Source organism: Uranotaenia lowii, chromosome 2, assembly GCF_029784155.1.
Source record: "Uranotaenia lowii strain MFRU-FL chromosome 2, ASM2978415v1, whole genome shotgun sequence".
In the NCBI taxonomy this organism is placed as follows: domain Eukaryota; kingdom Metazoa; phylum Arthropoda; class Insecta; order Diptera; family Culicidae; genus Uranotaenia; species Uranotaenia lowii.
Window position 1 is genome coordinate 387,107,772 of NC_073692.1, and position 26,153 is coordinate 387,133,924.

Consider the following 26,153-nt stretch of genomic DNA (forward strand, 5'->3'; position numbering starts at 1 on the left):
ACCTAGGAGTCCACTATCTCTCGTGTCCACTAAGTCTTGTGATTCCTTCCGGTGCTGTCTGACTGTTGCGCGGCAGGAAGATGAAATGGTCTGACTGGTTGTCGAAAAAACTTCTCGCCGACCCGTTCGCTAAACAGAAGCAAATGAAGATGTGTCGACTGTTTGACGAAAAAATATTTTGATTCAAAAGAAAATTCATCTAAATCAATGAATTTTTACATTGATTCAGAGTCGAAAAAAAAATTTCTTGAATTTAATTTAAATCTTTTGATTCAAAAATTTGGAACATTGGTTTAATGAAATAAAAATTCGGTTCAATTTAAAATTTACTTGAATTAAGGAAAATGGATTTTGTTTCAATGTACATGAGGTTTTTGAATCAAAGATGTATTTTTTTATCTCAATGGCACTACTTTTCGCTGCGTGTAGCGAAGTGGATGTTTTTGATTTTCAGTGTAATGTGTCCATGTAAAGACAAAAACAACATATATAATTCATATCAGCTGATTCGTTTCTCTAATTTAAAAGCGAAAATATGGAAATACTGGAAGCAAATTGTTATTTCTGTTTCAACTATGACCATAATCGGCAAATCAATACCATGGAGAATGTTTCATCTTCTGTGCGGAGTATTATTGAAAAGCACTTTTGGTTTACGGTAAGTCCTCTGTTGAATTTCGTTATGGAATTTGTTTTGATTAAGTTGTTTCTTTTTTAAACCAAAAAGTCTAATGAGCTCATTGAATTACACATTTGTTCTGTGTGTCAAGATAAGCTGTCGGATTTCTACGATTTCTACTGTCAAGTGGAAAAGGTTTACAAGCAACGCTTGAAAAAATATACAACTAAAAAGGAATCAACCAATGAGAGCAGCGATGAAATAGATGTAAAAATATTGGTGGATGCATTAGACATAAAACTGTATTCTGACCATACTGAAGGAGGTGTTGCAATTCAAAAAGAGGATATCGATGCATCTCCAGAAACGGAAATAAAATCTGAAGATCTGTATTCTGATCCTTCTAATGAAAGCGATACAACTAAAAGAGTTGTCGATGTGAGTTCAGGGCCGAAAATAACATCCAAACTTGTAAACGGTACCACAACACAGAAACGAAAGAAACTTGCAGTTGACGAAGAAATACTTTTATACTGTAACTTAAACTGTCATGTATGCTCAGAAAACTTTAAAACATTTAACGGGCTAATGCGACATTGCAAGAAAACTCACAATCAACAAGGCCACGTGATTTGTTGTGATCAACGATTCTTTCGAGCATCGCGACTACTGAACCACATCCAAGTTCACACAAATCCAGACGCTTTCCAATGTTCAGAATGCAAGAAAAACTTCCCATCGAATATCAGCCTTCGAAACCACTACATCAATGTACATCTACCCGTGGATGAGAGGAAATTTGCATGTGATATATGTCTCAAAAAGTTTGCCAAGCGAAATAGTTTAAATGCCCATAAGCTTATTCACAATACAGAAGAAGAATTCGTTTGCGAAATATGCAGCAAAAAATTTCCAAAAAAAAGTTCTTTGAGAACTCATATCAAATCCATACATGAAAGATCAACCGATTTCATGTGCGATATTTGCTCCAAACAACTCAAATCTAAATATGCACTTAAAGCTCATCTAGCCGAACACGTAGATAACGAACGTGTTCCCTGTACTGTGTGTGGTCAGTTCATGAAAAACCAAAATAGCCTGAGAAAACACATGAAGGGACACACGGAAACATCATTGACGATTACCTGTGACATATGTGGAAAACGATCACCGACTACTGGCGCTCTGAAGAAGCATATACGAGACCAACACAAAATTCAGCCCACTCATCAATGTACCATGTGCGATAAAAGCTTCAAAAGATCGATTGCTCTGAAGGTAATGTCAACAATATATCCTGATACGAATGGAAAACAAGTTTTTTGTTTTGCTTTTCGATAGGAACACATGTCTACCCACACAGGTGAGATGCTGTACTCCTGTGAGTTCTGCGACAGAAAATTTAATAGTTCAGCAAATCTTAGTTCCCATCGCAAGAAGGTTCACCCTCAGGAATGGCAGGAATACCAACAAAGTAAACCGATTTTCAGTGGCATTACTTCTTTGAACAAAAATGAATAGGGTAAAGGTTGCAGGCTAAAAACCCTCTTTCTATTAATATAAACGCACAACACAAAAACAAGAATTAATAATATTTGAGGCGCTTAGAATCAGAGGGGTGCAAGTGCCGAAATGATGATTTCGAGAAAACGGGCCTCAGTTTTTTTTCTAAATCAAAATTATCGAATCAATTTTTCTACTAAATTTTCGATGGAGTGTGCCTTATGAGGTCTAAAATGAACGATTCTGAAAGAAAAACCAAAGTTTTTACGATATTTATGTTAAAACGGCGAACTACTTTTATTGATATTTTTCACTTGCACCCTTCTGATCCCAAAAATGACACTTGACTCCAAACAATATGATAGCATCCTTTTGGAACCTGTATGTAACGAGTATTTTCAGTACGATACTAGATGTTTTGTTTTTGTTCACACATTTAATTTTCTGCGTTTTCGGGCTTCAAATTTCTATGCAACTTATAATGAACGAGGTTATAAGTTCCACTATTCTAATTCCCAGAATTTGTTGAAAACTTTCGATCTCTCTTTTTCCTTAATGGATACACAAGAATACCTGCATATGTGTTCATTCATTGAAATTAACTGTTTAGCTGGTCGCTTTTTCCGGTAGAACCAACGTACGCTTCCTTCCGTACGCCTTGGTTTCGTAGCTATTTTCGCAAGATGAGTTTCCAGAGTGCCTGATTTCGTTGGCGTTTTTGGGGTCTTGATGAATGGCCAGTTCACTCTCCAGGAATGGACTCATTCTCGCTAGCAACTGCAGCAGCAGCAAATTCTGATTCTCCAGAAGAACCGTGGATGTTTATTTTTTCTTTTTTTGGTCTAATTATACCAGGCCTCTTTCCTAAACAGTTATGTAAATATTCCTTAAAAGACTTAATGTAATTTTTTATAAACTACCTGTCGCAACGACCCGAACTTTTCGAATTTTCTTTTTGTTCCGTGGGATAGTATGTGACATCATGATCAGAGCCTGTCGAATACTCTGAATCCTCTGAGCTTTCATCCGAGAGATTTTTCTTAGATATACCGTGAACGGCCCTAATTCTGCGCAGTTAAGGATTTTTCAAATGTTTTAAGTTATAAAAAATTTACCTTTCAATGAATTTCCTCAAAATTTCGTGTACAGTTGGGCTAACTAACGAACTTAACGGCAAAAATAATGAGAGCTCAATTTTGGAGCAAAAATGTGGATAATTTACAACATTTGGAAAAAAATACAAGTGGCCCTTATTCTGCGCACTATTTTCTATTTGTTCCTAATTCTGCGCATATGTCCCATATTCTGCGCACCCAAATAAAACCAATATACCATTTCGTACTGGTAAGACAAACATTTAATTTAATTCAAATGTATCAAAAAGTATGTTTTACACTTAGTAAATTATTGCAAATTATGAAAAAGGACCAATTCATGCCTTGGATCTTTGAAGCTTATGTGACACTTTCTTTCACTATTTCTTACACTCGCTTATGTTACTTGCAGATGCTTTTTTCCTGCAGCTCGCTTACCAAATATTTGTTGACCGATCATGTTCTTCGCTGGATCTGGTCAAATTAACTTGTTTCGTTGGTGTGTAGTGCAGACTATTTCGACATACAGAAGAAGTTCCGGCGGGCCACACACAAAATCGCTCCAGCTGAAGGAAACTATGCGCTGCTTCATTTGGCTTACTATCAGTCAGTATCAGTTAGTTAACGAGTGCGAGTGAGCGGGTGAACCGAGAGAAGCTTCGCATAGTTCCCCCAGCTGGGGCGATTTTGTGGCCCGCCGGAACTAGTTCTGTACGTCGGAACAGTTTGTACAGTTGGGACTGAACGATAAACACGCGAACATGATAGAAAACGCAAATCAAGATTTTCGTTTTTTTTTTTGTCAACAAAACATATAGATTCGAAGGGATTCTTAAGAAACTGTTAACAACTTTACGAATACCCTATAAAACTTATTAGAAAAGTGTAAAATAAAGATTCCTAACTCGCTGAATTCAATTCCTTGCAGCTTTAACCTCAGTTCTCTTCGGTGCTTTTCACTCTGCGCATTAAGAACTCTGCGCATTGGTAAAATCATTGTTGTGATTTGAAAAACCACTTTTCTCTCAAATTTTTTAGCAGACATATTCAGAATGATTTTATCTTCCACGTAAAGGCATTTCCAATGAGAAAATTCTGTTTAACATTGTTTCATTTGATCTTTTTGTTTTCCTAACACTTTAGCTGTACTGCTAACGGCGGCCATTTTTCAACGTTTGCTTCCTACATTTATTTTGATTTTTCCCATTTCTCGCGAACCATTCATCAGATTTCAAAATAATTGGAAGCTTTTTGAAGATAAACAGTAGCTGAAGAGACTCAGCTTGTTTTATGAATATTTTGTTCATCACATCTTGAAATATTTCTGTTTGAATATGAAAATGCGCAGAGTTTGGGACTGCGCAGAATTAGGGCCGGTCACGGTATTTGCCAAAAAATTATTGTTAAGTGCGTTTTGTCTTTGCCTTTTATCCCTATTAGCATTGGCTAAATTTGCCATAAAAAATATTTTAGAATTTTTTCTATACATAACAATGAGATTTTCATGCCGACGAAGTTACACCTGAATCTATTTTCATCACTTCTCTATCTGAGGACTTTGGATTATCCTGGTCAGAACCAGTAGAAAATCCTAGTAGGAGCTAGATGATGTTGTTTTCAACTGACAAAAATGTATACGTTCTAATGAAATTAGCCTAAAAGTATAATCCTTTGGTGTCAGAAGGGTGCAAGCGCACTTGCACCCTTCTGACACCAAACGAAACAGGATTTTCATTGACACGTTTTTTTTATAAATAGCTTAAAAATATCGAAAAAAAATTTCTTTTGACCTGTGTCTTCTACAGAATGTTAATCTATACTTTAACTATCCAAAAAACTGTTTATCTCAGTTTTGATAAAAAATCACTTGCACCCCTCTGATCCTAAGTGCCTCATTTGGAATAGAAAAACTTGCAGGAAAAAATTCATGAATGATCAAAATTTTTATGTTTGCAACTAAGAACACAAAAGTGAGTGCCTACTTGGTTGATAAAATGCGAGATACTTGTTTTTGATTTTCAGTGTAATGTAGCGTATCGACAACAACATAAAAAACAAGCAGACAAAAAATGAATAAAATATTTACCTACATCTGACAAAGTATTTGAGCATTTTTCTTTCCTAAAAATCAAAAACATGGAGAATTGTGATTTCTGTTTCTACTACGATAATCATCGCCTAATCAATACCATTGAAGATGTATCATCTTCCGTACGGGGCATTATTGAGAAGCACTTTTGGTTTACGGTAAGTCCTTTTTTGAAACTCTATTAACCCTCTACTGCATAAGAGCCCATAATATGTCCTCAGAAGTTTTTTTTTACAATTTTTTAGAATAATTCTGTACTTGTACTGTAAAATAATTCAAACAATTTAATACATTAATTCAACTAGCAATGACATAAAAACCTTCAAAAAATGTATCTCAGTTACAAATACAGATTTGAACAATGAAGACTATTGAATAAACATTCTTTTTAGTATAAATTGCTTAGTTAAAAAACAATAAAGTTATTTCCGTTGAGATTTTTTTTCTCAAAGGATTCAGAGTCCATGCAGTAGAGGCCCAAGTAGAATATTGATACATTTCTTTCAATAACGTTGTTCTTTTAAATCAAATAGTCTAATGAGCTCATCGAATTACACATCTGTTCTGGGTGTCAAGAAAAACTGTTAGATTTTTACGATTTCTACTACCAAGTGGAGAGAGTCTACAAAGAACGCTTAAGAAAAATTACTATTGACATGGGATCAACCAGCACAAATGATGAAGAAATAGATTCTGAAATTACGGTGGATGAAATTAAAATAGAGCCTTGTTCTGACCACTTTGAAGAAAGCGATGTAAATGAAGAAGACGATATCGAAGTGGACTCCGAAACAAATTTCACGTCGGAAACCTTCACGGAATGCAAGACAACTGTAACATCGAATGACTGTCTTCAAAGCCACAACATCAATGTACGTGAAACCTCAAATGAAAAGCAGTTTGAATGTGAGATATGTCCCAAAAAGTTTGCCAAGCGTAAATTTCTAAATGCTCATAGTCTTATCCACCAGCGGACAGAAAAGTTTTCTTGTGAAAAATGCGATAAAACATTTACGACAAAATATTCATTGAAGGCTCACGTTGAGACTCAACATGAGGGGTTAAACAACTTTCCTTGCGATATCTGCTCCAAACAGTTTAAATCAAAAGGTGGATTGCGAGCTCATCTGACCGAGCAACATGTAGACTCAGAACGTGTTCGTTGTACTATTTGTGGTCAGTTTTTGAAAAATAAAAGCAGCCTGAGGAAACACATGAAGGGACACACGGAAGCATCAATGACGATTGAATGCGACATATGCGGCAAACGGTCACCGACAGCCGGCGCTTTGAAAAAGCATATGCAATACCATCACGAAAATCAGCGAACCTATCAATGTACCGTGTGTGATAAAAGTTTCAAACGACCGTTTGCTTTGAAGGTAATGTTCGGACAAATATTTAAGCTTTCGTTCACTTATTTCTCATTTCTAGGAACACATAGCTACCCATACGGGTGAGGTTCTGTACTCCTGTGAGTTTTGCGACCGGAAGTTCAACTATTCAGCGAATCTAAGTTCCCATCGCAAAAAGGTTCACCCTGAGGAATGGGTGGAATATCAACAAAATAAACCAATTTTCAAAGGTACATAATTACAAAGTGTAAGGGTAAGACAAAATATATTGCAAAAATAAATATAAGACGAAAATGTTATTATTACTGCGAAAATTTCCCTGAAAATTCGAAATGTTTTAGGAAGCAATGTTAGAAGAGTTTATAGCCAAAAGTGCTGTAAATTGACATCACATGGGTAGACAATCAATCTGATTGACTTTTTTTCTGAACTGAATGAACTCAAAGGTTATTATTTTTTTCTGTCAAGAACTTTCACGAAAAAAACGAATTTAAATCGAAACATTTTTTTTTCAAGAAACAATATTGATTGTTAGCTTTTTCCCTATCATAAAACTCAAGCAACATTTTTTTATCGAAACACCAACAGAAAGACAGAAGAATCATTCCTTATAAAAGAAGTTTAGTGCTTGACTGAATTAATTTGACAATCTGATTTCCGGACATGGCAAATTCAGAAAGGAAAAACCAGAGGAACTTTAATTACCTATCAGAAAAATTAGTCTAATAAGAAAGAATGTATACAACCAACATTCTAATGAATGAAAATCACCCCACCTGAAATCCCATTGGAGTGCACCCAACTGAGAAAAACATGACAAAAAAATCTAGCTGTCAATGGAGCGCTACAATTGTCTCTCGTCCCAATAAGAAAGAAAAAAACGAAAGTTTTTTCTGCCAGATTTTTTCCTTCTTTACATTCACATACGTAGACGCAAAGCGGAAGATTCTTGGTGGCAGTGTCGTAGCAGTCTTTGTGGTTTATTTACCATCCAATTAGACCACAAAACCATCGAAACCAATCGCAGAATTGTTGCTGTGGCGCGCTAAAGCCCACCGGTGATGGATGTCGACCCCTACAGGTTCAGGTAAGGTCCGAAAACGGCGATCAATTTCAGAACCCGAACCCGACGGAAAATTTTCCAGCACCCAGCAGTGTCTAAAGAGAACAAAGATGTCGAAATCAATTTTCTCTCCACACACTCGCTTTGGGGTGCTCTTTCGTTCGTGTTCTTCGCTTCTGGCTTCACCTTCTCATTCCCCCTGTGAAAACAATATTCGTTCGTTCCTTCGTCTATCTATCTATATCAACATGCTTGGCTGAGGCGTATTGGACGAGTACATTTGGTGGTCGGTCGGTACGAAACCATCCAGTGTGGATGCGCGCGTATCGAGCCGCCGGTTTCGAAATGAGGAGGAAAAATCACAAACTTTCCTTCTCATTTCCACCCACTTGTGCAAACTAGAATAGAGAATAGTTTTTTGTTGTGTTGCTCCTAAGCTGCCGAAGAAAGCAAGTCTGTATGGCCATGTTCAAATTTCAGGTCTGCTGCATCGCTGGCTGCGGATATCCAGTGTCAGGCCCTGGATATGAAACTAAGGAAATGCATTATGTGCTTGCAGCCGTTCGAGGAGCTTGGCTCCATCGAAACCGAATCGTCCGAAGAGCTCAAACGGATAGTGGAGAATGTATACAAGATTGCCAAAATTGAGGTGAGCATATTTAGAAAACAAGGACAATATTCATTTTTGGATATCTTATTGATCTATGTTTTGATTTGATGTTATTCAAATATTAATTGAACGATGGACCAATTCGTGTTACTTTAACTCTTAGGATAATAATGATTTTTTTTCGATTTTGCAGGTGAAGCCGAGTGATGGGAAAATCGGGCCACTCTGTGGCGGTTGCCGAGCGAAATTGGGCTACGACTTCGACGAAGATGCGTACTACGAGATGCTGAGCAAAATGTACAGCGAAACGAGTCCTCCGAACGCGCACGCTGAAGGAACTCCGCAGCCGATGAATCCATCTCCTCCCGCTGAATATCGGGTAGATTCGTCGACACCAACCATACTCGACACCACCTGTGGCACCCTGGTAGTGACGGAATTCGGCCGAGATGAATCCACCGATCAGACATCGGATCTGAAGTGTGTCATCTGTTCCAAGGTATTCAACTTCAAATCAACTCTGAGGCTGCACATTCGGAGTCACCATGGCCAAACGGCAGCCAGCACACGAGATCTGGAAACGCACAAGCAAACTCGCAAACCAAGAACCTACGAATGTCTGGATTGTAACTTAAGCTTCAAACTTAAATACGACTACGACAAACATCAGGCCATACACAACCGATCAAATCTGTATCAGTGCGAGGTCTGTTACAAACTTTTCAAACATCGTTCCTATTATCTCATGCATAGGAACGCCAAACGATGCAAGGCCATCCCTCTAAATTTGAGTGTCAATTCTGGGACCCAAGCGAAGCCCAACTGTGGTACCCTCAATGAGGTTATCCGAAATACTAGCTAAAATTTTTGCATGATCGTATAACAAAGCTTCCTACGTTATTGCCATAATTACCATACACACAAACAGTACATAAACGTGTTTTTAACTATGATTAGCATTAGTCGTTACTAATAGATGTGATTGTGGCTGAGTGGTGCCTGATTCGGAAATTATACCAATTCGATTGTGTTACCTGTGTCCTGCTAACCGAAACTTCCGACATTTCGAACCGTTAGAAACGGCACGTTTGTAGTTATTTTATGTTTGTTTTACCCACCGATTGGTTACGTTGTTAAAAATATATTATTTATTTTATATCGAGCACAGTTTTTCCTCTAATGCACCCTCAGCCCTCAGAGATGCAATTTTCTGTTATTTTTAGTTTTTTTTTATATCAAATTACGAGTCAAACCAAAAACGAAAGCATGAACGTATAACATTTATTTAAATTATCGTATGTTTCCAAAAAGCAGAATAAATTTGTCTATTATATACAATCTTAAACATATTTTAAAATCAATTTGGCCAGCGCTCTTATTGTCTTTTTCCAGACTTAGTAGTTGAAATTTCAATATAGATACTCATTATGTCAGAATTAGCATAAAACACAAACCAGCATAAACGTATCGGTCGTGTTTGAACCCAACAGATTGCATTGGGAAGTAAGCGAGTCGAAATTTTATAGCTGTTTCAAGACGCAGTTTTGAATCAAGACAAGGGCCAGTATTTTATCTAAAAATGTATTGAACGGAAGGAAGAAAACAGTGAACCAAATTTAGGCTATAAGAAAAAAAACTTTAAAGAGAATTAAAAAAAAAACAAACAAAAAAGAAACGTATCTGTGTGGTATGTGGATAAAATAAGAAAAAACCAAACAAAAAAGAAGAAAACTGTGTAATTGTGATCAAACGAATTGTGAACAGAAAAATCGTTAAATTTAGCGGATACAAACTAAGTCATAGGGATTCAAACTTTTATCTTGTGCATAACTTGTAAGTCATTACAATAAACCAAACAAAAAGTAAAAGAAACTAAGAAGGAAAAATTTATCATCGATTCTGGATTTTTACAAGCAAATAAGAATTTATTTATTAAAAGAACTGAAAGAAAAACCTCTATAGAAATAAAAAAAAAGGTAAAATATACTACTTCAAAGCCAAGTTTAATTTTTTAAGTTTAATTCTTCGTTTAGGCCTATATTGATCCATTGATTGAAAGTATAAATAAATTGTGCTATTATACCCCTACAACGTGGAATTTTTTCAAAAAAAAAAACTCGATTTGAGCCCCCTGGTAATGGACGCTAACTGTTCTCAGCATGTCTGACAGCAAAAAAAAGAAAAAATTTGATATGTACTTGAAAACGCGAGCATGGTTTTAATAATGTTGAGAACTTTTAAAGTGATTATTTAAGGCGAGGAAGTGTATTGAGGGAATATAACAATATTTGTTAAAAATGAATTTCAGTGGAAGAATATTCCTTTTAGGAGATCCATTATTGATCTAATATAAAACTAAGATTTAAAAGAATTAATAATATAAAGAGTATCTAAAACTAAAACTACATAATTTAAATTAAATTATCGTTAAAAAAATTCAAAAAAAAAAAAGAACTTAAATTGTTAAATTAAATTGAAAATTTTATTTAATTTTTGTTTTAGCACATTTTTGCGTTTTCTTTAAGCGTATTTGTGCAAATGCGATGAAATTCTGTCGCTGTGAATACGATTTGCATCGTATATGGCACTGCATGTGAGCGCGCAAACGGTTTGAGTATAATCGGTCGGGATCATAACTTTTTTTTCTTTGAAGTTGTCCCTGTTGATGGGACCGCTAGGGCCAGTGTTGTGGCCCAACTTGCGTCGAAATATTTTGTACAAACAACCTTCTGTGGCATGGTGTATGGCGCTGTTTGTACAAACTTCAGGCCATTTACTCAGCCCCAGCTGGAGTGGAGGTGGTTTTTTGTTGTTGCTGTTTTCGCCAGCATTCGTTCGTGTTCGCGTGAAATATTTTTGTATCGTGCGTGGGCGAGCATAGATTCAAACAATCGTCTTGGAATCATATAGAATTTGCACAAGCCATTTGTGTAGTCTATGGCCCGCTTCACATGTTTTTTCTCTCAATATTTTGTAATTTCTTCTGAAGCGTAAATCTCTCTTTAAATCCGTACTTTGAGTTTTCATGACTTTTAAAGAGTGGATCTTAAAAGCTCATTTGAAGATTCAAATTTTAATGAATGATGGTTTTTTCACAATACGATATAGAAATTATTTAACTCACCTGATTTTCATCAGCATCCTGTCGTCGCTTTCAAAACTAAATCTTTAGCTTCGGATGTGTTTTGTAACCTTTCTGGTGCACTTAATCACTATTTAAACGGTTTAATCAAGAATTTATAGCACTATTTTCTTTGAAAATGAGCAAACCGAACTCGATAAAACTCGCGTTGAAAAAATTCTAACGGTTGGGCTGCGTACTTTACGTTCCGACAACTTTTCGAGCACCCTGTGTCCAGAACGCAAACTTTCGGGCGAAAATTTGAATGTGTCAAATTCGAAAAAAAAATAAACAAGCGAAAAAACAGTAGAGGCGCCGCGCCTCACGCAGGCAGCAGGCGAAAAAATGCATTTGCTCGACTCGTCCATTTCGTTTACTGCTCCACCAGAGTGAAGTCTCTTCTGGTTCAGCGCTGTTCAAGAAATCCTTGATTATCTCGACCAGGACAATTAAAACAAAAATCATCCATCATGGTAATTAGCGTTCCAATAGTAACTGTCGGTTTCGGCACACGTAAGTTGCTATATTCACCTGATTTTAAGTTAGGGAAAGATTAGGTTTTCAGATATTTCTTAGGTTATGTTATGTTACTTGTTTTCCAACACGTGTCTTCAAGGGACTAATCTAGTATTTCTTTTTTCTCGCAGGCCACCGCTGGAAAGGACATTGAGAAGCCCGTTGCCGAGGTTGCGACCGTGCACCGCATTCGCATCACCCTGACCTCGCGCAATGTCCGCAGCCTGGAGAAGGTTTGCGCTGATCTGATCAGCGGAGCCAAGAAGCAGAAGCTGCGTGTTAAGGTGAGTCATGTTTTGGTTAATTGTAATTTATTGACCGTAGCCTTTCACTTACATTAAAAAATATTTAATCAGGTTAAGGAAAACACGTAAAAAAACACTTCGAATATTAATAAAGTACTGGTAATGGTTATATCTTAAACTTCAAACAATTTAGGTGTTCATTTGTTTCTAATATTGTAGCGTACTGCCATATCAAATACCAAATTCTTATTTTGTCGCCCCTCCCCCTCCTTCGATTTTTTTTCGAAAAACACGAAGTTAAAGAACTACGAGTGCTCAAAATTTCGATAATCTTATCGAATATTCTTGCGATTTATGAAAGATCGCGAATTTCGATTTAAATACATTTTGTGCAATGTAGATAGTATACAAGTATGTTGCATGCAAACTTTTGTCCAAATTATTTAAATTTTTATTTTGATCTTAGTGACAAAAGAAGGATTTTAAATTTCTTCCGGCTTGACGTTTTATGAACTTACAGATGAATAGTCCTGCATTTACCTGGGGGGCTTGGGATAGTCCATTAAATACATGTCCCTTGCCCTAGTTAAGTAAATGCTACAGTAAACACGATTCTATGATTTACCATCAGCAACTATTTCAAATAGTTGTCGAAAATCGAAGAATTGGACACATTCAATTGAATGCTTCAAAATTTCATCATGCCAATTAAATGTTTTCTAACAGTTGAATTTCCTTTCTATTGTAGGGGCCGGTTCGTATGCCGACCAAGATCCTGCGTATCACTACCCGTAAAACACCTTGCGGTGAGGGTTCCAAGACATGGGATCGCTTCCAGGTAAGATACGCTCCATAAGCATCATTCTTGTAGGTAGGCAGACTATAAACCAAAGTGAACGTTCGATTACAAAGAGTGACGTCATTTATGAAAGTCGCGCCGAGACTAAAATTGGTCCTCGTCATAGTGCTTGATAGGTGTCTAGAAATCTATTCAGGTCTCTAATGGTTCAAACATTCATCTTACGATCATAAAAAAATCGTTTGTCGCCGTTTGTAACAACACTCATCAATGTTTTTCTTTCTCTTCTGTTTAGATGCGTCTGCACAAGCGTATCATCGATCTGCACTCTCCCTCGGAGATCGTGAAGCAAATCACCTCGATTAACATCGAACCCGGTGTAGAGGTTGAGGTCACCATCGCCGACCCTTAAACGAATCGGCTTCGGGAGCTACCGAGCAGCCCATCCATTCGTTCGTTTGTTTGTGCTAACTGATTGTGTAGAATGAGAACCATTCCCTCACCTGTTGGCGGCAAACGGACTTTGGTGGTCCATGAAAGCAGCGGCAACTGGTTGCCGCTTGTTTAACTTTTTATATTAAAAAGTTACCAAAAAATAAAAACCCAAAAAATGAATTCCACACTGTCCATTTACTCATTTTAAAAGAAACGTTCTTCTTCACTTGATTGAGAAAAAAAGCGCTTGAAGTTGTTGTTGTGGTGGAGTAGAGTTAGAATCGTTATAATATATAAACTTCGTAAAACTGAATTATTGGGATCAACATGTGATCCTGTTTCGTCTATTTATCAGAACAAACTTTCATCCGACGGGTCCTACAACACCACAAAGAAGGCTGGCCAGGAAGTCGAAAACCCTGAGGAAGCTATCGAAACCACAGCTGCAGGAAGCCACCACCGGACCCTAATGGAAACTGTTCTTGGAAGTGACCCCAGTTAATCCCCTTTCCTTTCCTATAATAAGTTGAATTAACAGTTGAGTAGCGACGATTACGGCCCCCCTCTTACTCACCCAAAGTTAGGAAAAATACTTCCGGCACATAAAAACTTCATAAGTAAAATGCCTTAATAAAACCTTTTGTAAATAATAAAAAAAAAAAACATGTGATCCGTTACTAAATAAACTTGTCAATTGATCAATTGATAGTTTATAAATTAAATCAATTTAAGCGACCATTTCTAGTTATGTTTATACTGAGTAATGTTTCACTAAAAAGCTTGTAGCCAGGCGTCACTCACCTCAAATATGCCTAACTTTGTTTGGAAAGTCAAAATATCAATAGGGAGTTATCGTTTTTATTCAAACCGATTATTTTCAAATCCCTCACTGTTTTCCAAGTCTCAAATCTCAAGTTGATGTGCTGGCTTTCAAAAGTTCGGAATGTTTTCGAGTGGGTGATGCTTGGCGTTCAAATATTCTTCAGTTAACTTAGTACATTCAAAATTTAAATTCTCGGAACGTATTTTATCCAGGCAGCACCGAATGCTTCAAGTGTCTCACTCGTTTAATTTCCAACTCAGCTTCTTCCTTTTTCGTCCTCTTATGCCCTGGAAAGCATCTGCTACTAACTTCCTCCTACTTATCGCTTTCACGAGAGCTTCCATAATTTTTTTTAAATAACTAAGTCAAAGCCATTTTGTAGAAGAGAACCGCAGCAATATTTGAAAACGTATGACGTCAGGCAAATTCAGAGCTATTTGTCAACTTTTGTTCACGTTATATTTGATAATTGAGATAATTTTTTTTTTCATAAATTCTTGATCTAAATTTGCAATTTAACTCAATCGCCTACGTCCTACAGCTACAATGATTGTTATGCACATAGATCTACTTTATTTTGAGTATTAAGATGCAATAAAATGGTTAAAACACTTATTTTGCATTTTTTCTCGTGGTGTTCATGGCACATTAGACCGTTTATCAAATATGGGCAGCGTAGCGTAAGTTGATCCGTATAACCGCAGACACCAGATACCCAGACTGACCACTGAAGGCTGATTTCGGCGATTGTTCCGCAGCGCTATCTACGGGTTATCGTGAAACTAACGGTCACATACACAAAAGGAAAAATCTCGATATATCACATACATTGGCATTGTGCTATTTGTTTTTTTTTTATATTCACATTTACATTTTTACAGGTATCTGGTGTCTACGGTATAACGCTCATAGTACTGTACTAAGTGATCCTTAACTGGATTCAGGTGAAAATTGACGCTCCTCTTCCATGACAAAAAGCTGGATTACGATCCAGACAATCATGTCTCATGTGTAGTGTCGATCATCACAACGTTACGAATAATACTAGAATAAATCAACGAATTCCAGGACTCTCTTCAGCTAGGGTTCGTTGATTTCGAAAAAGCATTCGGACGACTGAACAACGAAAACATCTGGGCTGCTGTAAAACGAAGAGGAGTCCCATAGAAACTAATTCATCTTATCAAAGCACATTATAAGGTATTTTTAGTAAAGGTCCTGCACGACGCGACGTCTTGTCTTGTACGATCTTATCCCGATAACAGCTGGAATGAAACAGACCAATCCGAGAATTGCAGAAGAAACAATAGAGCAACTAAACGTCTTTGATCTGGCTAACCAGACTCTATTGCTTGTCCAAACACAACTGGATATGCAGAGGAAACTAGACGACCTCACCGAAACCTCCAAGGGAGCTTGAGACCTGTGTTCGGAGAGACCCGAAAGACCAAATCGATGGAAATCAACACAAAAAATCCTGGAGTGCTTCCAGTAACTTGGTAGCCAGTGATGGTGGTATCGAGGACATCAAAAAGCGAATCAGAAAGGCTCCATTTGTGTTTGTACCATATTTTTCAGACATTTCTCAGAAAACAAAATCGAACTGGTAAGGTACCTTTGTTGACTTTTCCTCTTTTTATGTTTTTATTGTTTCACTGTCGGTGTATGGAGCAGTGAGGTGCCGTCTTTCATCACCAGGATATAAACTAAAAGATGTTACAAGCAACGCACATTTCCATCAGTTTTCCGTGCACGCCAACTACCACTTCGCACACAGCTCACTTCTTAACATTATGTACCTAGATTGGTTTACAGGTAGGGTTCGGGGAATTCGAACGTAACGTCACGTCCGGTCAGCTTCTTGTACACCGCCGTGAATGTGTCGACCTGCGGGGATAAAAGAAAAAAAGTTAAGTTCTAGTACTATGAAAGGTTTAAGTAGTTAAAAACTGTCCATTCTTCATACGGTTGTTTCTGTTACTAGAAACAGGACAACCAAAAAGAATGATCGTAGATTGCTGTTAGCATCGTATAGACGAAATAATTCCAAAGTAAAAGACGAACTACTCCGAATGTAGGTGATGCTGAATATTTCGAAACCGAAAGTCGACTAACGAGAAACTTACCTTGTGTTCAATGGTGGTCTGTTGGTTCTTGTCCAGGTGGACCTTCACCAGCTGGGATCCGTCCAGCTTGACCCGGATCCGCTTGCCGACGACCTCAGCCGGGAAGACCAGATCCTCCAGGATGGCGTCGTAGACGGCCGTCAGGGTGCGGGATCGTGGGCGCTTCTGCTTGTTGGGGTCGCGACGGCCACGCTTCGGTTTCGGCAGGATGCGCCGTTCGCCGATGAAGACGACGTGCTTGCCGGAGAACTTCTTCTCCAGCTCACGCACCAGACGGATTTGTACCTTCTGGAAGGCCTTCTGCTTTGGCACCGGCACGTAGATGATGATGGCCTGGATGGAACAAGAATGAATTGCTTCAGATTCTTGTACCACATATTTATCAAATTTATTTAAGGCTGGAACAAATATCAATTTCTTCTTTTGTCTCCCCCCCCTTCGAAAATTCCAAAAAAACCCGAAGGGGGAAATAAATAAAGTTTTTAGTATTCCGTGGAAATTTTGATAAAAAAATTCAAGTATCCGATAGATTACAAGACCAAAAAAGAAATTTTGGAAGATGGAAGTAATTTCACCATGTGTATTCTTGATTTTATTGAATTTTTCAATAAAAAATTTCATTATTTTAAAGGTTTTGTGCAATGATATAGCATGCAATTTTTTGCATGCAAGATTTTGTGCAATTTATTCCAATTTATTTGTTTTTCGCATTATTTTTTATTGTCCCCCCTTCGCGATGTTCCAACTCTGAGTGACAAAAGAAGGATTTGAAATTTGTTCCGGCCTAACGTGATTTAAAAAAAAATCACTGTCCAACAATATTTTGAACAATTTGGCACCTATGATTAACCCAAATTAAAAGAGTTGGCCGCAGGCCGTTTGGATAATAATAATTATTATTATGAGTAATCATTCTTGAAAGAACAAAAGTTTATAAAAAACAAAATCTGATTGTGAAAAAAAATTACAAATTAGAATTCTCAAATCAAATCAGAATATAGATTTTTTCTAGATATTTTGGTGGCAGAGATCCTTAAGGTTTAACACATATACAAAAGTAAAACTTCTGTAAACCAGAGTTGTTACGAGTTGCATTTTTAGAATAACATAGTCAAAAATCCGCACTGAAATTCTTGGCAACACGAAAGTAAGACCTGGTAAATAGTTAATGGAATTCAAAGGTGTTTTTAAAACTTTATGAACAGAAAAATTTGTGAATGTTTCGTGAAGTCTACTGAAAGTCAACTACAATGATTTAACAAGATAATTTTGAATACAAAATTTCCATAAAAAAAATGCAAATAGTGAATATGACTGATTGAATTTGAAATCAAATTTGTTGAGTTGAGCTTCGAAGTATTTATGACTCAAAGTTTTTAAAACATTTGATTTTAACTGATTTGTACTGTGTGTCAACTCCATGTAGACTGAATAAGCTCAACTTAGGATACCTAACTTTTTCATAATTTCCCTTTTCTCTTATTAAACCACCTATAAACAAAAAAAAATCACCATATAATTCGATTGTTTACCTTCTTGCCAAGGAATTCCACTTCGCGGGCACGGGTGATGTACAGATCCCGCAGCTGTGGGGTCATGTCCGAGTTCATCTCCAGCTCCAGGATGGCCTGGCCGATCTGTCCCTCGAACGCATCGGGCTCGGCTCCGCCGGCCTTGATCACCTTTGATCCGAAAACCATCTGAAAGAATCGGGAGAATGTAAACAATGTTAGGGATCTGGAGCCGTATAGGAAACATTTTCAAAAATGGGAAAACTTTAAGGATCACTTTTCGGATGCAAAATGGATTATCGGTTCGGTCAACATTCGGAAACAAGCAATAGACGCTTGCTGCGGTAGCCGAAGATTATTGTCAGTGTCTCGTCATCAACACATCTTCAAGCAAAATTCAAACAAGTTAAAACACGGAAAATCACAACCGGCGGTTAGGTTTTCTGACCGCATCCGATAGGTCGATTAAATCCGAATCATTTCCCGTTGATTGCAACCGAAATTGAGTCCAACAAAAGCCACTTACATCGAAATTAATTTGTGTTCACAGTGAAATGTGTTCACTCGTACATCAAAGATGCCCGGAAAAAGAGCGAGAAGGGATCGAGCATTTTGACAGTCGATTTTTGGGCTTTTGACGTTTGATGACAGCTGGAAGCCGGAAGTCGGGCGAAATTGCGTTTCGAAAAGTTTGCGTTTTATTTATGGCTGCGTCCTGATTGGATAGTGGGATTATGAGCTCCAACAGCTTATGCAATTTAAAATTTATTGAGACATCTCAGGTTTTAAAAAGGTGATGATTTAAATTTCGCCTTTCCAAAATCGATTGAGAAGCTTTAGGTGTTCAATTTAACAGCACATTGGTGACTGCAAATAAAACTATTTAAAAGTTTTTTTTTCAAGCAACTTGAAAAAGGAGATTTCTCACACACTTGGCAATCATCCAAAAGATGAGATGGAAACGTTACTTCATTTGTGACGTTATAAATTAAATGCAAATCATGTACATATTCGAAAAACTAATCTGCTGTTTTACGAACAAGCAAAACATTCGTTCTGGAAATTTAATATGTATTGAAATTTACTTATATTTTATTTTTTCTCTGCGATTGAATTTTAATCTCACAGCAAAAGTGTTTCTTGAATTATCTTTACCAAAATCATTTAAACAAACAATAGTTTTAAGATTGATGGACGAAAAAACGAATCAAACAACTCTTCAATCTACAATGTCATTGGAGCACATTGGAGTTCTCGAACAAGTTTAATGAATGAAATCTTGCGTGAGCTCCATTTAATCCATTTAATGGATTTGTTTTGTAGTAATAAATAACAAATAAAATATTTTTTTTTCATGTAATTAAGGCAATGGCAACACATTGAACGCTACTGAAATTCCAACCAAGAATTCCCGAAAAACATTAAAAAAAATTTCAACTGTCTTTAAAAACAATAATTTACATGAATTATTTTATTATGAATTTAAAATCCCTTCATCTCATTGAAAAAAAAAATTACAGACAATTTTAATCCCTAATTTTAAATTTTTAATGTATACTACCCTATAAGCTTTGTTTCGAAAAGTTACCCACTTTTGGCAGAATTTCCTAAATGAGTATACTTAGATCGACCACTGAGTTTTTCGCAAGATGAGTGTAGCCCTTTAAAGTTTTGAAAATGTCACAAATTTGAAAATAAAATTATTGCTCATAAAACAGTTTTAACTTTTTAATCAGTTTGTGCCCGTATACGTGTTAGAATTCCTTTAAAAATCAGTTAAAAAGACACAAAAGCCATGGGTCTCCTAACGAACCCATCGATTTCCCAGAAAGCGAAATACTGCCGGTCCCTGATTAGGCACAGCGGGCTGATATGCTTCTCACTTTATCTGCTAGGTCTGGGTTCGTTCCTGCTGCTTCCGGATCCAAATTTCAACTCCGGTACGTACTTTTCCGAGAATGCCCTGCTCCCCGGACTGGTTTACTCGGAGCTCAAATCGGAAACGGTAACGCTGGCCAAGACGTACGCTGCCGAGCTGGAACGGGAACGGGAAACCCACCGGAAGGGTATTCCCTACGCCTGGCTGTTGGCCAAGATGCGAAAGATCGGACTGGACACCCACACGCACAATTTCACCGTAAACTATCCGCTAGGCGGCGGCAAAGTATTTACCGGAAAGAATGTGTACGGAATCTTGCGGGCCCCGCGAATCGGATCGACCGAGGCGTTTGTCGTCTCCGTTCCTTATCGGTGAGTTATGTCATTTTGTGAATATTTGGTCATAACGAGTATTTTTAATTTTGTAGAGCACCGGAAACAGTTTACACCGATGTATCGGCTGGTATTCCGTTGATGTTAGCCTTTGGTGATTTCGCTCGCCGGCAAAAGTACTGGGCCAAGGATATAATTTTCTTAATAACCGAGCAGGAGCAGCTTGGAATGCAGGCATGGCTGCAGGCTTACTACGGCTCAGAGGACAATCGAGTGCTGAATGCGGGGTCGCTTAATGCTAGGGCAGGAGCCATCCAGGCTGCAATAAATCTTGAACTACAGGACTTTGATGTAGATCATATCAATCTAAAGGTGGAAGGATTAAACGGGCAGCTGCCCAATCTGGATTTGCACAATTTAGCACAGAAACTATCGCAAAAGAATGGATTCTCAGCTGCCTATCGGTTGTCTGCTACGAATCAGAGGAAACCTATCACTTACCAAGAAAAGCTACAAAACATGCTGGCCATGATTATCAGTCAATCGACAGGAGTGCCGACCGGCAATCATGGCTTGTTTCATAGGTACGGTGTCGAAGCGCTCACGCTGGAATTTGTCAAGCGGCAAAGTGGACAGAAGAATTATGCCCGAATCGGTTCTTTACTTCAGATTGTTGAAGGGATTAGTCGTAGTTTGAACAATCTGCTTGAGCGATTCCATCAAAGTTACTTTTTCTACATTCTAGTCACTCACGATCGGTTTGTGTCCATCGGAGATTACATGCCCAGTTTAGCCCTAATGGCTGGTGCTTTGCTAGTCCAATCGTTTATTCTGTACCTGTCGCTTTATTATTCGGAGGACTCGGAACAAGCAACGGAAGAGCAAGAAAAATTAATCGATGAAGAAGAGGATGATGAACTCGAACAATCTGCTAGTTTCAACTACGTTCAGGTTGGATTCCTGTTGCTACTGGCACATTCCCTGGGTGCCCTCACGACAGTTCTTCCTTTCCATCCGGCTATCAACAATTATCTTCATGCAGCCAATCTGTCTACGCAGTTCAGTCTGTTCACCATCATGGTTAGTATTTCAATTTTTACGGTTATCCTGCCGGCATTCGTTTCTTTGAACGAACACAACGCCAAAATTCTTCGAATCGCTTTGCTACTGGAGCTGGGAACAGCCCTGCTAACGGTTGGAATGCTAAACTTTTCACTTAGTCTAGTTCTGTCGGTATTCATCGTCCCGATGATTTTAATCATGCAACCTAGAACTCGTTTCTTAGGCAAAAGGTAACATATTAAAACTTGATCGACACAAATTCGCAACTTATTAACTTTTTTTTTATTCCAGTCTATCACGTTTGTTGGGCTTGGTTCTTCATCCACTGACGATCGTTTACCTGGTCTTGCTGGCCGTCACTATCCATCTTTTCCCCGAATTGACAATTCGGGCTGCGACAAATAAAGCTCTCACTGCCACCATGGATGCTATCACATACTCGGTCGTAGACTCAATGGTAATTGTTATCAAACTCGTCTTTTACAGTTAAAACTCTAACCATGTTATTTCTACCTTTTTAGATCTACGGTAATTGGTTGTTCAATTTGGTTGCCCTAATTTTCTTACCCTGCTGGACGATGTTGTGGTTCTTGATGTTCACCAACCGTACTGGTATCGAGCAGCAAGATCGGATAAAGTGGCCTCACAAGCGAGTGGGACGGTACGATCCTTCTGAGGCATTATTGGCGGAAGAACAAAAACATTCCAGCGGATAGCAATGGACAGAGATGGGTGACATTCTAGTGAATTAGTATTATTACGGTACCAAAAATAAGACTCGGTTCCGATTGAACAGAGGATCAGTAAATAATTTTATTCGAAGGCTAGTTCAATCTTATCATTGGAAAGAAAAACAAAAAAGGGAAGTTGTCTTCAATTTAGACGCCAGGGATAAGTTTTGTAGAATTGTTTGAAACTGATCCGGTGCTTTCGAAAATGTACGTGTGAAAGATCATCAGCTGATTGAGCGATCATACAAGGATTAACGACGGCCATTTGTTTAAGTAAGTACACGATCATAATTTCTTATCTGGCGATTTATGACCTCCAGTTGTTAAAATAATAGAATTTAACTCAATCTATTGTAAAATATGCAATTGAAACACTAATATTAAACTTTATGCCTGAATAATCAAATCAACAATTGATTTGATTATTTAACTGTGATCCTAAAACCTGAATCTTGAACTGTATCTATAAATTGGAATCTGGATTCTGAATCTTTAATCCAAATCTGAAATAGGTACTTGAATAATATTGAAATATGATCCCGAAATCGATGGTGGATCCTTAATTTTAATTTTTTTTATTTGTCTGCGTTTACACGACTTTGCCTAGGGCCAATTATGGCCCAACTTGGCTAATTTTATTTTTTAGAATTTTGTTAAAATTTAAGTTTGAATAGATCCCTATATCTCGTATATGAATAAACTATAATTCGGACTCTATGGTGAGAAATTCAACAATGAATCATTGCGAAAACGCGAAACAGGAACTCAAACTAAGATGTATCAACTTTCGACTATTTCAACAAAGAGAAAAAGTGAAGAAGACAATATGAAAGAAAAATAATAAGACCTTTATGCAGAGCTCCTATTGTTATGTAACACCACGCAACTTGTATGAGGAAAAACTTTTCACGAAAATCATAATGCATTCTTGTAAAGATTGTGCATGAGCTGATTCCGCTCCTCCATTTGTTGAGATGTGTTTTTTCCCTGTGGGGTTTTCCATTTCCTTTAGCGTTAGAGTCTAGAGTATGGGGATCCAAGGAGGATAGAATATAGAGAATGTTCCAAAAGCAAAGTTAACGAAAATATGTGCATACATTTTAACGCTCTTCTGCCGCTTAGCTGGAATTCTAGTGCCGTACACTTTGGGAGTTGCCAAAATGGTATGCAAAATTTTGTTTGTCAGTACTAATGTTGATATGGATGCAGTGTGCTTCTTTGTTGTTTTCCGCAACAAAGCTGAAACGCGGAAGATGGTGATGAGTAATTATGCAGATATCTTTTTTCTTATCCTATGTGTGTATTGTTGTGACATGCAGCTTAATGATTTCGTTCGGAACTCTAGGGCTAACGGGATGATTTTTTAAGAGTATTTTTACTTTATAATAAACTGATGTTTGCAATGGAAGTTTCAATTTTTTTTTTTTTTTATTTGGTTGGATTTTAACTTCTTCAAGTCATTCATCCCTTTTCTCAATCTACAATTCTTCTAATAACCTAGTTGATTTTAGAAACATTATCATTTTGGCTTCTTCAATTGGATCGTTTGAAAGTGAAACTCGTAGGCTGTGGTTGATTTTGTTTGATAATCGGGCCTCTTCGTAGCAGGGGCAATCGATGATGATATGTTTTACCGTGATGGTGACATCACAGGATGGGCATATTGGAGGTTCCCTGTTTTCCATGAGATGGAAGTTTCAATGATGCAGAAATTTATACATATTGATAGATGAATAAAAAACTAATTCAAAAACCATTGCGCCTATGAAAATTTTATTAGAAACATTATCATTAAAACAATTTAAAATATAAAAACTGCTGTTATACGCATTATTTGTGAAACACACTGTACCAACGCACGGTGCAACTTCTTCTCACGCGCACACATTCAATCGGCGGCGCAACGAAACGGTCATAAATGGTTTGTTTTTGTTTACATTCAGTAAACCGCGCTCGCTGCGTTGCGCCGCAACAAAAGACCCCAAAAACACGTGCATTGCAAACGGTGAAAAAGCGTCGCGGAGTGAATTTAATTTCATTAACGGGGAATAGTTTTCAAAGATTGTGTGAGAAGTTATTTATTTAAGCCGATCAATCAGAGGTAAGTTCTCGCTTTTTTATTAAATTCGTAATAATCGTGAGTTGGGTCAATGCTGGTCCCACAATAGACAATAGGAACAACTTCAAGGAAAAAAAATCATTATAACAAAGTAAAGCATGAATTTGCAAGATCAAAAAAAAAATTGAAAAACTGGTTTTCAACTTCTACAAATTGTTTTGAAGGGACGTTGGTATATAGGTTGGTATGAGGGTCGTACACGAATGATGTTAGCTAGCAATAGCTTTTTTTTTTTATCAAAGGAATGCTGTGAACGAGTGCAGGAACCCGTTAAAGTATTTATGTGCTGAGGTAGCCCGAATGATATAGTTGATCAATTTTACGGTTAATTTTAATCTTAAATGATAAAAAGGCCTACCACGAAAAATTGGGCCAAGCATTCTTCTTTATTCTTGGCTCATTTACAGTTCGCGTAAAAATTAAAGTGAATAACTTAGAACTGTTATTATTTCAGGGAAAATAAAAAAAATGGAAAAATTTAGCGAGAAAATTGGGTTACATTTTTTCCACCCATATTCTGAGGAAAATTTAACTATATTTTTTTATTACCCTTTGAAAAGGTAAATGATGGTACTTTTTTATGTTTTTCACCTTAAAAAGAGGCAAATTTTCGTTTATGAGATTCACTCATTGATACAAAAGGTAGATTCTATCGTTTTCCCATTCACTGTTTCGTTTTTCCTTAAAAATTGTCGTTGTGTGGATTTATCGTTCCGATTTTTGTACATTACCCGCGATAGTAAATCTTGTTTCTCTAGGCAAAAAAAGGCTGCGGCAAACAGATAGGAGGTACCATTTTTTAATTGTACATTTTATTCAGCTCAATCGGGTTAACTTTACCTCGCTACGAGGAAGATATAACATTTTTGGAGTTCAATAATTTTTGGAGTTTTGGAGTTTAATAAGAAGAAATAATGATGCGTGTCGTGCGTTTCTTGGTTGTAAATTTTCTATTGACAGTAATTCGCGTTTGCAAGTCACGACACGCATCATTCTCTCGGCTTGGCTCTCTGCCCAAATCACCAACCACCGTACCTACTCGGAGAGCAAACGAACACGTTTTGCTGAACGCGCTGCTTGTGGTTCTAGAAATTCAGGAATGATTTTACGTTTATAATTTTCATATTTTTGTGAAATCTCTCAGCGTGAATTGTTTCACTTCACTAGAATTTAGATTAAATTTGCTTTCCAATGAATATACTTTTGATTGGTCCAAACAAAGTAAAAGCACGGAAAATCCGGGTGCAACCTGACGGTGGACCACAAAAACAGATGAAATTCCAATTTGTAAAAAAATCGCACAAAGTAGTGAACTTTGATAAATTCCAGTAAATTAAATTTTTGTTGCATCGAAAAATCTAAAGACAGCAAAATGTAAGAATTTTAATAAATTTTGCAGTCATATTTTTACAAAAACTCTACCATCGCTCAAACAGTTTTTACTAGAAATCGAATGAAAAATCGGTTGAACACGCCAAAAGTTATAACGATTTGAACTTGTAGTGTCAAATTGACACTCCTAGTGCTGATTAGGGTAACGAAATCTGATGCGGATGAGGGTTAAAAAACGTTCTCAAATACTTACAAAAATAAGTACTTTTACAGAAATTATTTCGAAAAATATATCTTTTGTTTAAATTACAATTACAACTTGCAGCCTCCAGAGAGACAACTGTCGAAGTCACTTACGTAAAAGTTGTACAAAAGTTGACTTCAACATGAACCCTGCGGAAGGCCCATGTAAGATATTCTTTTTTTTTTTTTTTTTTTAAATATGTCTTTATTTGTATCAAATCATGATTACACCTATATTACATTATTGCATTAAACTAGGTGTTCAGCTCAATAATGAACTGTTCATAGCCCTATAAGTAACTAGATTATAAAAATTTATTTATAAGATTCAAATTTGCTGAGCGCAATCAAGTTTTTAATGTAGGAGAACATCCTGTAATAGCAAAAACATTTTATACCTAAAACCAGACACTATCTTAAAATTAAACTAAACATAAAGAGAACGAATCTCTGCGATGGAAGACTGCATCGATTTGCCTCTGAAGTTGGAGATGATTTTGTTGGCCATCTCTTCGATAGATTCAATGCCTGCAATCCGATGAAGAT

The 26,153-nt window shown here is 37.1% G+C and overlaps 6 protein-coding genes across 7 annotated transcripts in view; 5 read left to right on the forward strand and 1 right to left on the reverse strand.

The window, feature by feature from the left end:
- Nucleotides 1-467: 467 nt before the first annotated feature.
- LOC129746397 (gastrula zinc finger protein XlCGF26.1-like) lies at nt 468-5,350 on the forward strand. Of its 2 annotated transcripts, none has more exons than XM_055740035.1 (4): nt 468-658; nt 728-1,897; nt 1,961-2,093; nt 5,239-5,350. In XM_055740035.1, exons 1-4 carry the CDS (start codon nt 536-538, stop codon nt 5,241-5,243), a joined length of 1,431 nt encoding a protein of 476 aa, XP_055596010.1. In that variant the 5' UTR covers nt 468-535; the 3' UTR covers nt 5,244-5,350. The 2 variants fall into 2 exon arrangements, with proteins under 2 accessions (XP_055596010.1, XP_055596009.1); XM_055740034.1 differs by having other exon boundaries at nt 1,961-2,141; nt 5,239-5,326.
- LOC129743251 (zinc finger protein 91-like) lies at nt 4,936-10,241 on the forward strand. The gene is made up of 5 exons (XM_055735228.1): nt 4,936-5,463; nt 5,839-6,687; nt 6,740-6,894; nt 8,204-8,372; nt 8,527-10,241. Exons 1-5 carry the CDS (start codon nt 5,353-5,355, stop codon nt 9,193-9,195), a joined length of 1,953 nt encoding a protein of 650 aa, XP_055591203.1. The 5' UTR covers nt 4,936-5,352; the 3' UTR covers nt 9,196-10,241.
- A 1,535-nt stretch (nt 10,242-11,776) lies between these two features.
- On the forward strand, nt 11,777-13,629 carry LOC129746455 (40S ribosomal protein S20). The gene is made up of 4 exons (XM_055740105.1): nt 11,777-11,927; nt 12,102-12,254; nt 12,964-13,053; nt 13,310-13,629. The coding sequence occupies exons 1-4, from the start codon at nt 11,925-11,927 to the stop codon at nt 13,424-13,426; spliced, it is 363 nt and encodes a 120-aa protein (XP_055596080.1). The 5' UTR covers nt 11,777-11,924; the 3' UTR covers nt 13,427-13,629.
- Nucleotides 13,630-15,884: 2,255 nt separating this feature from the next.
- On the reverse strand, nt 15,885-18,538 carry LOC129745567 (40S ribosomal protein S7). The gene is made up of 4 exons (XM_055738710.1): nt 18,436-18,538; nt 17,931-18,098; nt 16,399-16,731; nt 15,885-16,159 (listed from the first exon to the last, which is right to left on the reverse strand). The coding sequence occupies exons 2-4, from the start codon at nt 18,096-18,098 to the stop codon at nt 16,082-16,084; spliced, it is 579 nt and encodes a 192-aa protein (XP_055594685.1). The 5' UTR covers nt 18,436-18,538; the 3' UTR covers nt 15,885-16,081.
- Nucleotides 18,539-19,562: 1,024 nt separating this feature from the next.
- Nucleotides 19,563-22,036, forward strand: LOC129745598 (glycosylphosphatidylinositol anchor attachment 1 protein). The gene is made up of 4 exons (XM_055738763.1): nt 19,563-20,159; nt 20,216-21,412; nt 21,474-21,639; nt 21,704-22,036. The coding sequence occupies exons 1-4, from the start codon at nt 19,705-19,707 to the stop codon at nt 21,896-21,898; spliced, it is 2,013 nt and encodes a 670-aa protein (XP_055594738.1). The 5' UTR covers nt 19,563-19,704; the 3' UTR covers nt 21,899-22,036.
- A 1,858-nt stretch (nt 22,037-23,894) lies between these two features.
- The window catches only part of LOC129750150 (glucose-6-phosphate 1-dehydrogenase), a 63,090-nt gene continuing 60,831 nt past the window's right edge, over nt 23,895-26,153 (forward strand). Inside the window, exon 1 of the mRNA XM_055745397.1 lies at nt 23,895-24,014. The gene's annotated coding sequence lies outside the window, so the exon portion shown is untranslated. The remainder of the gene's footprint in view (nt 24,015-26,153) is intronic.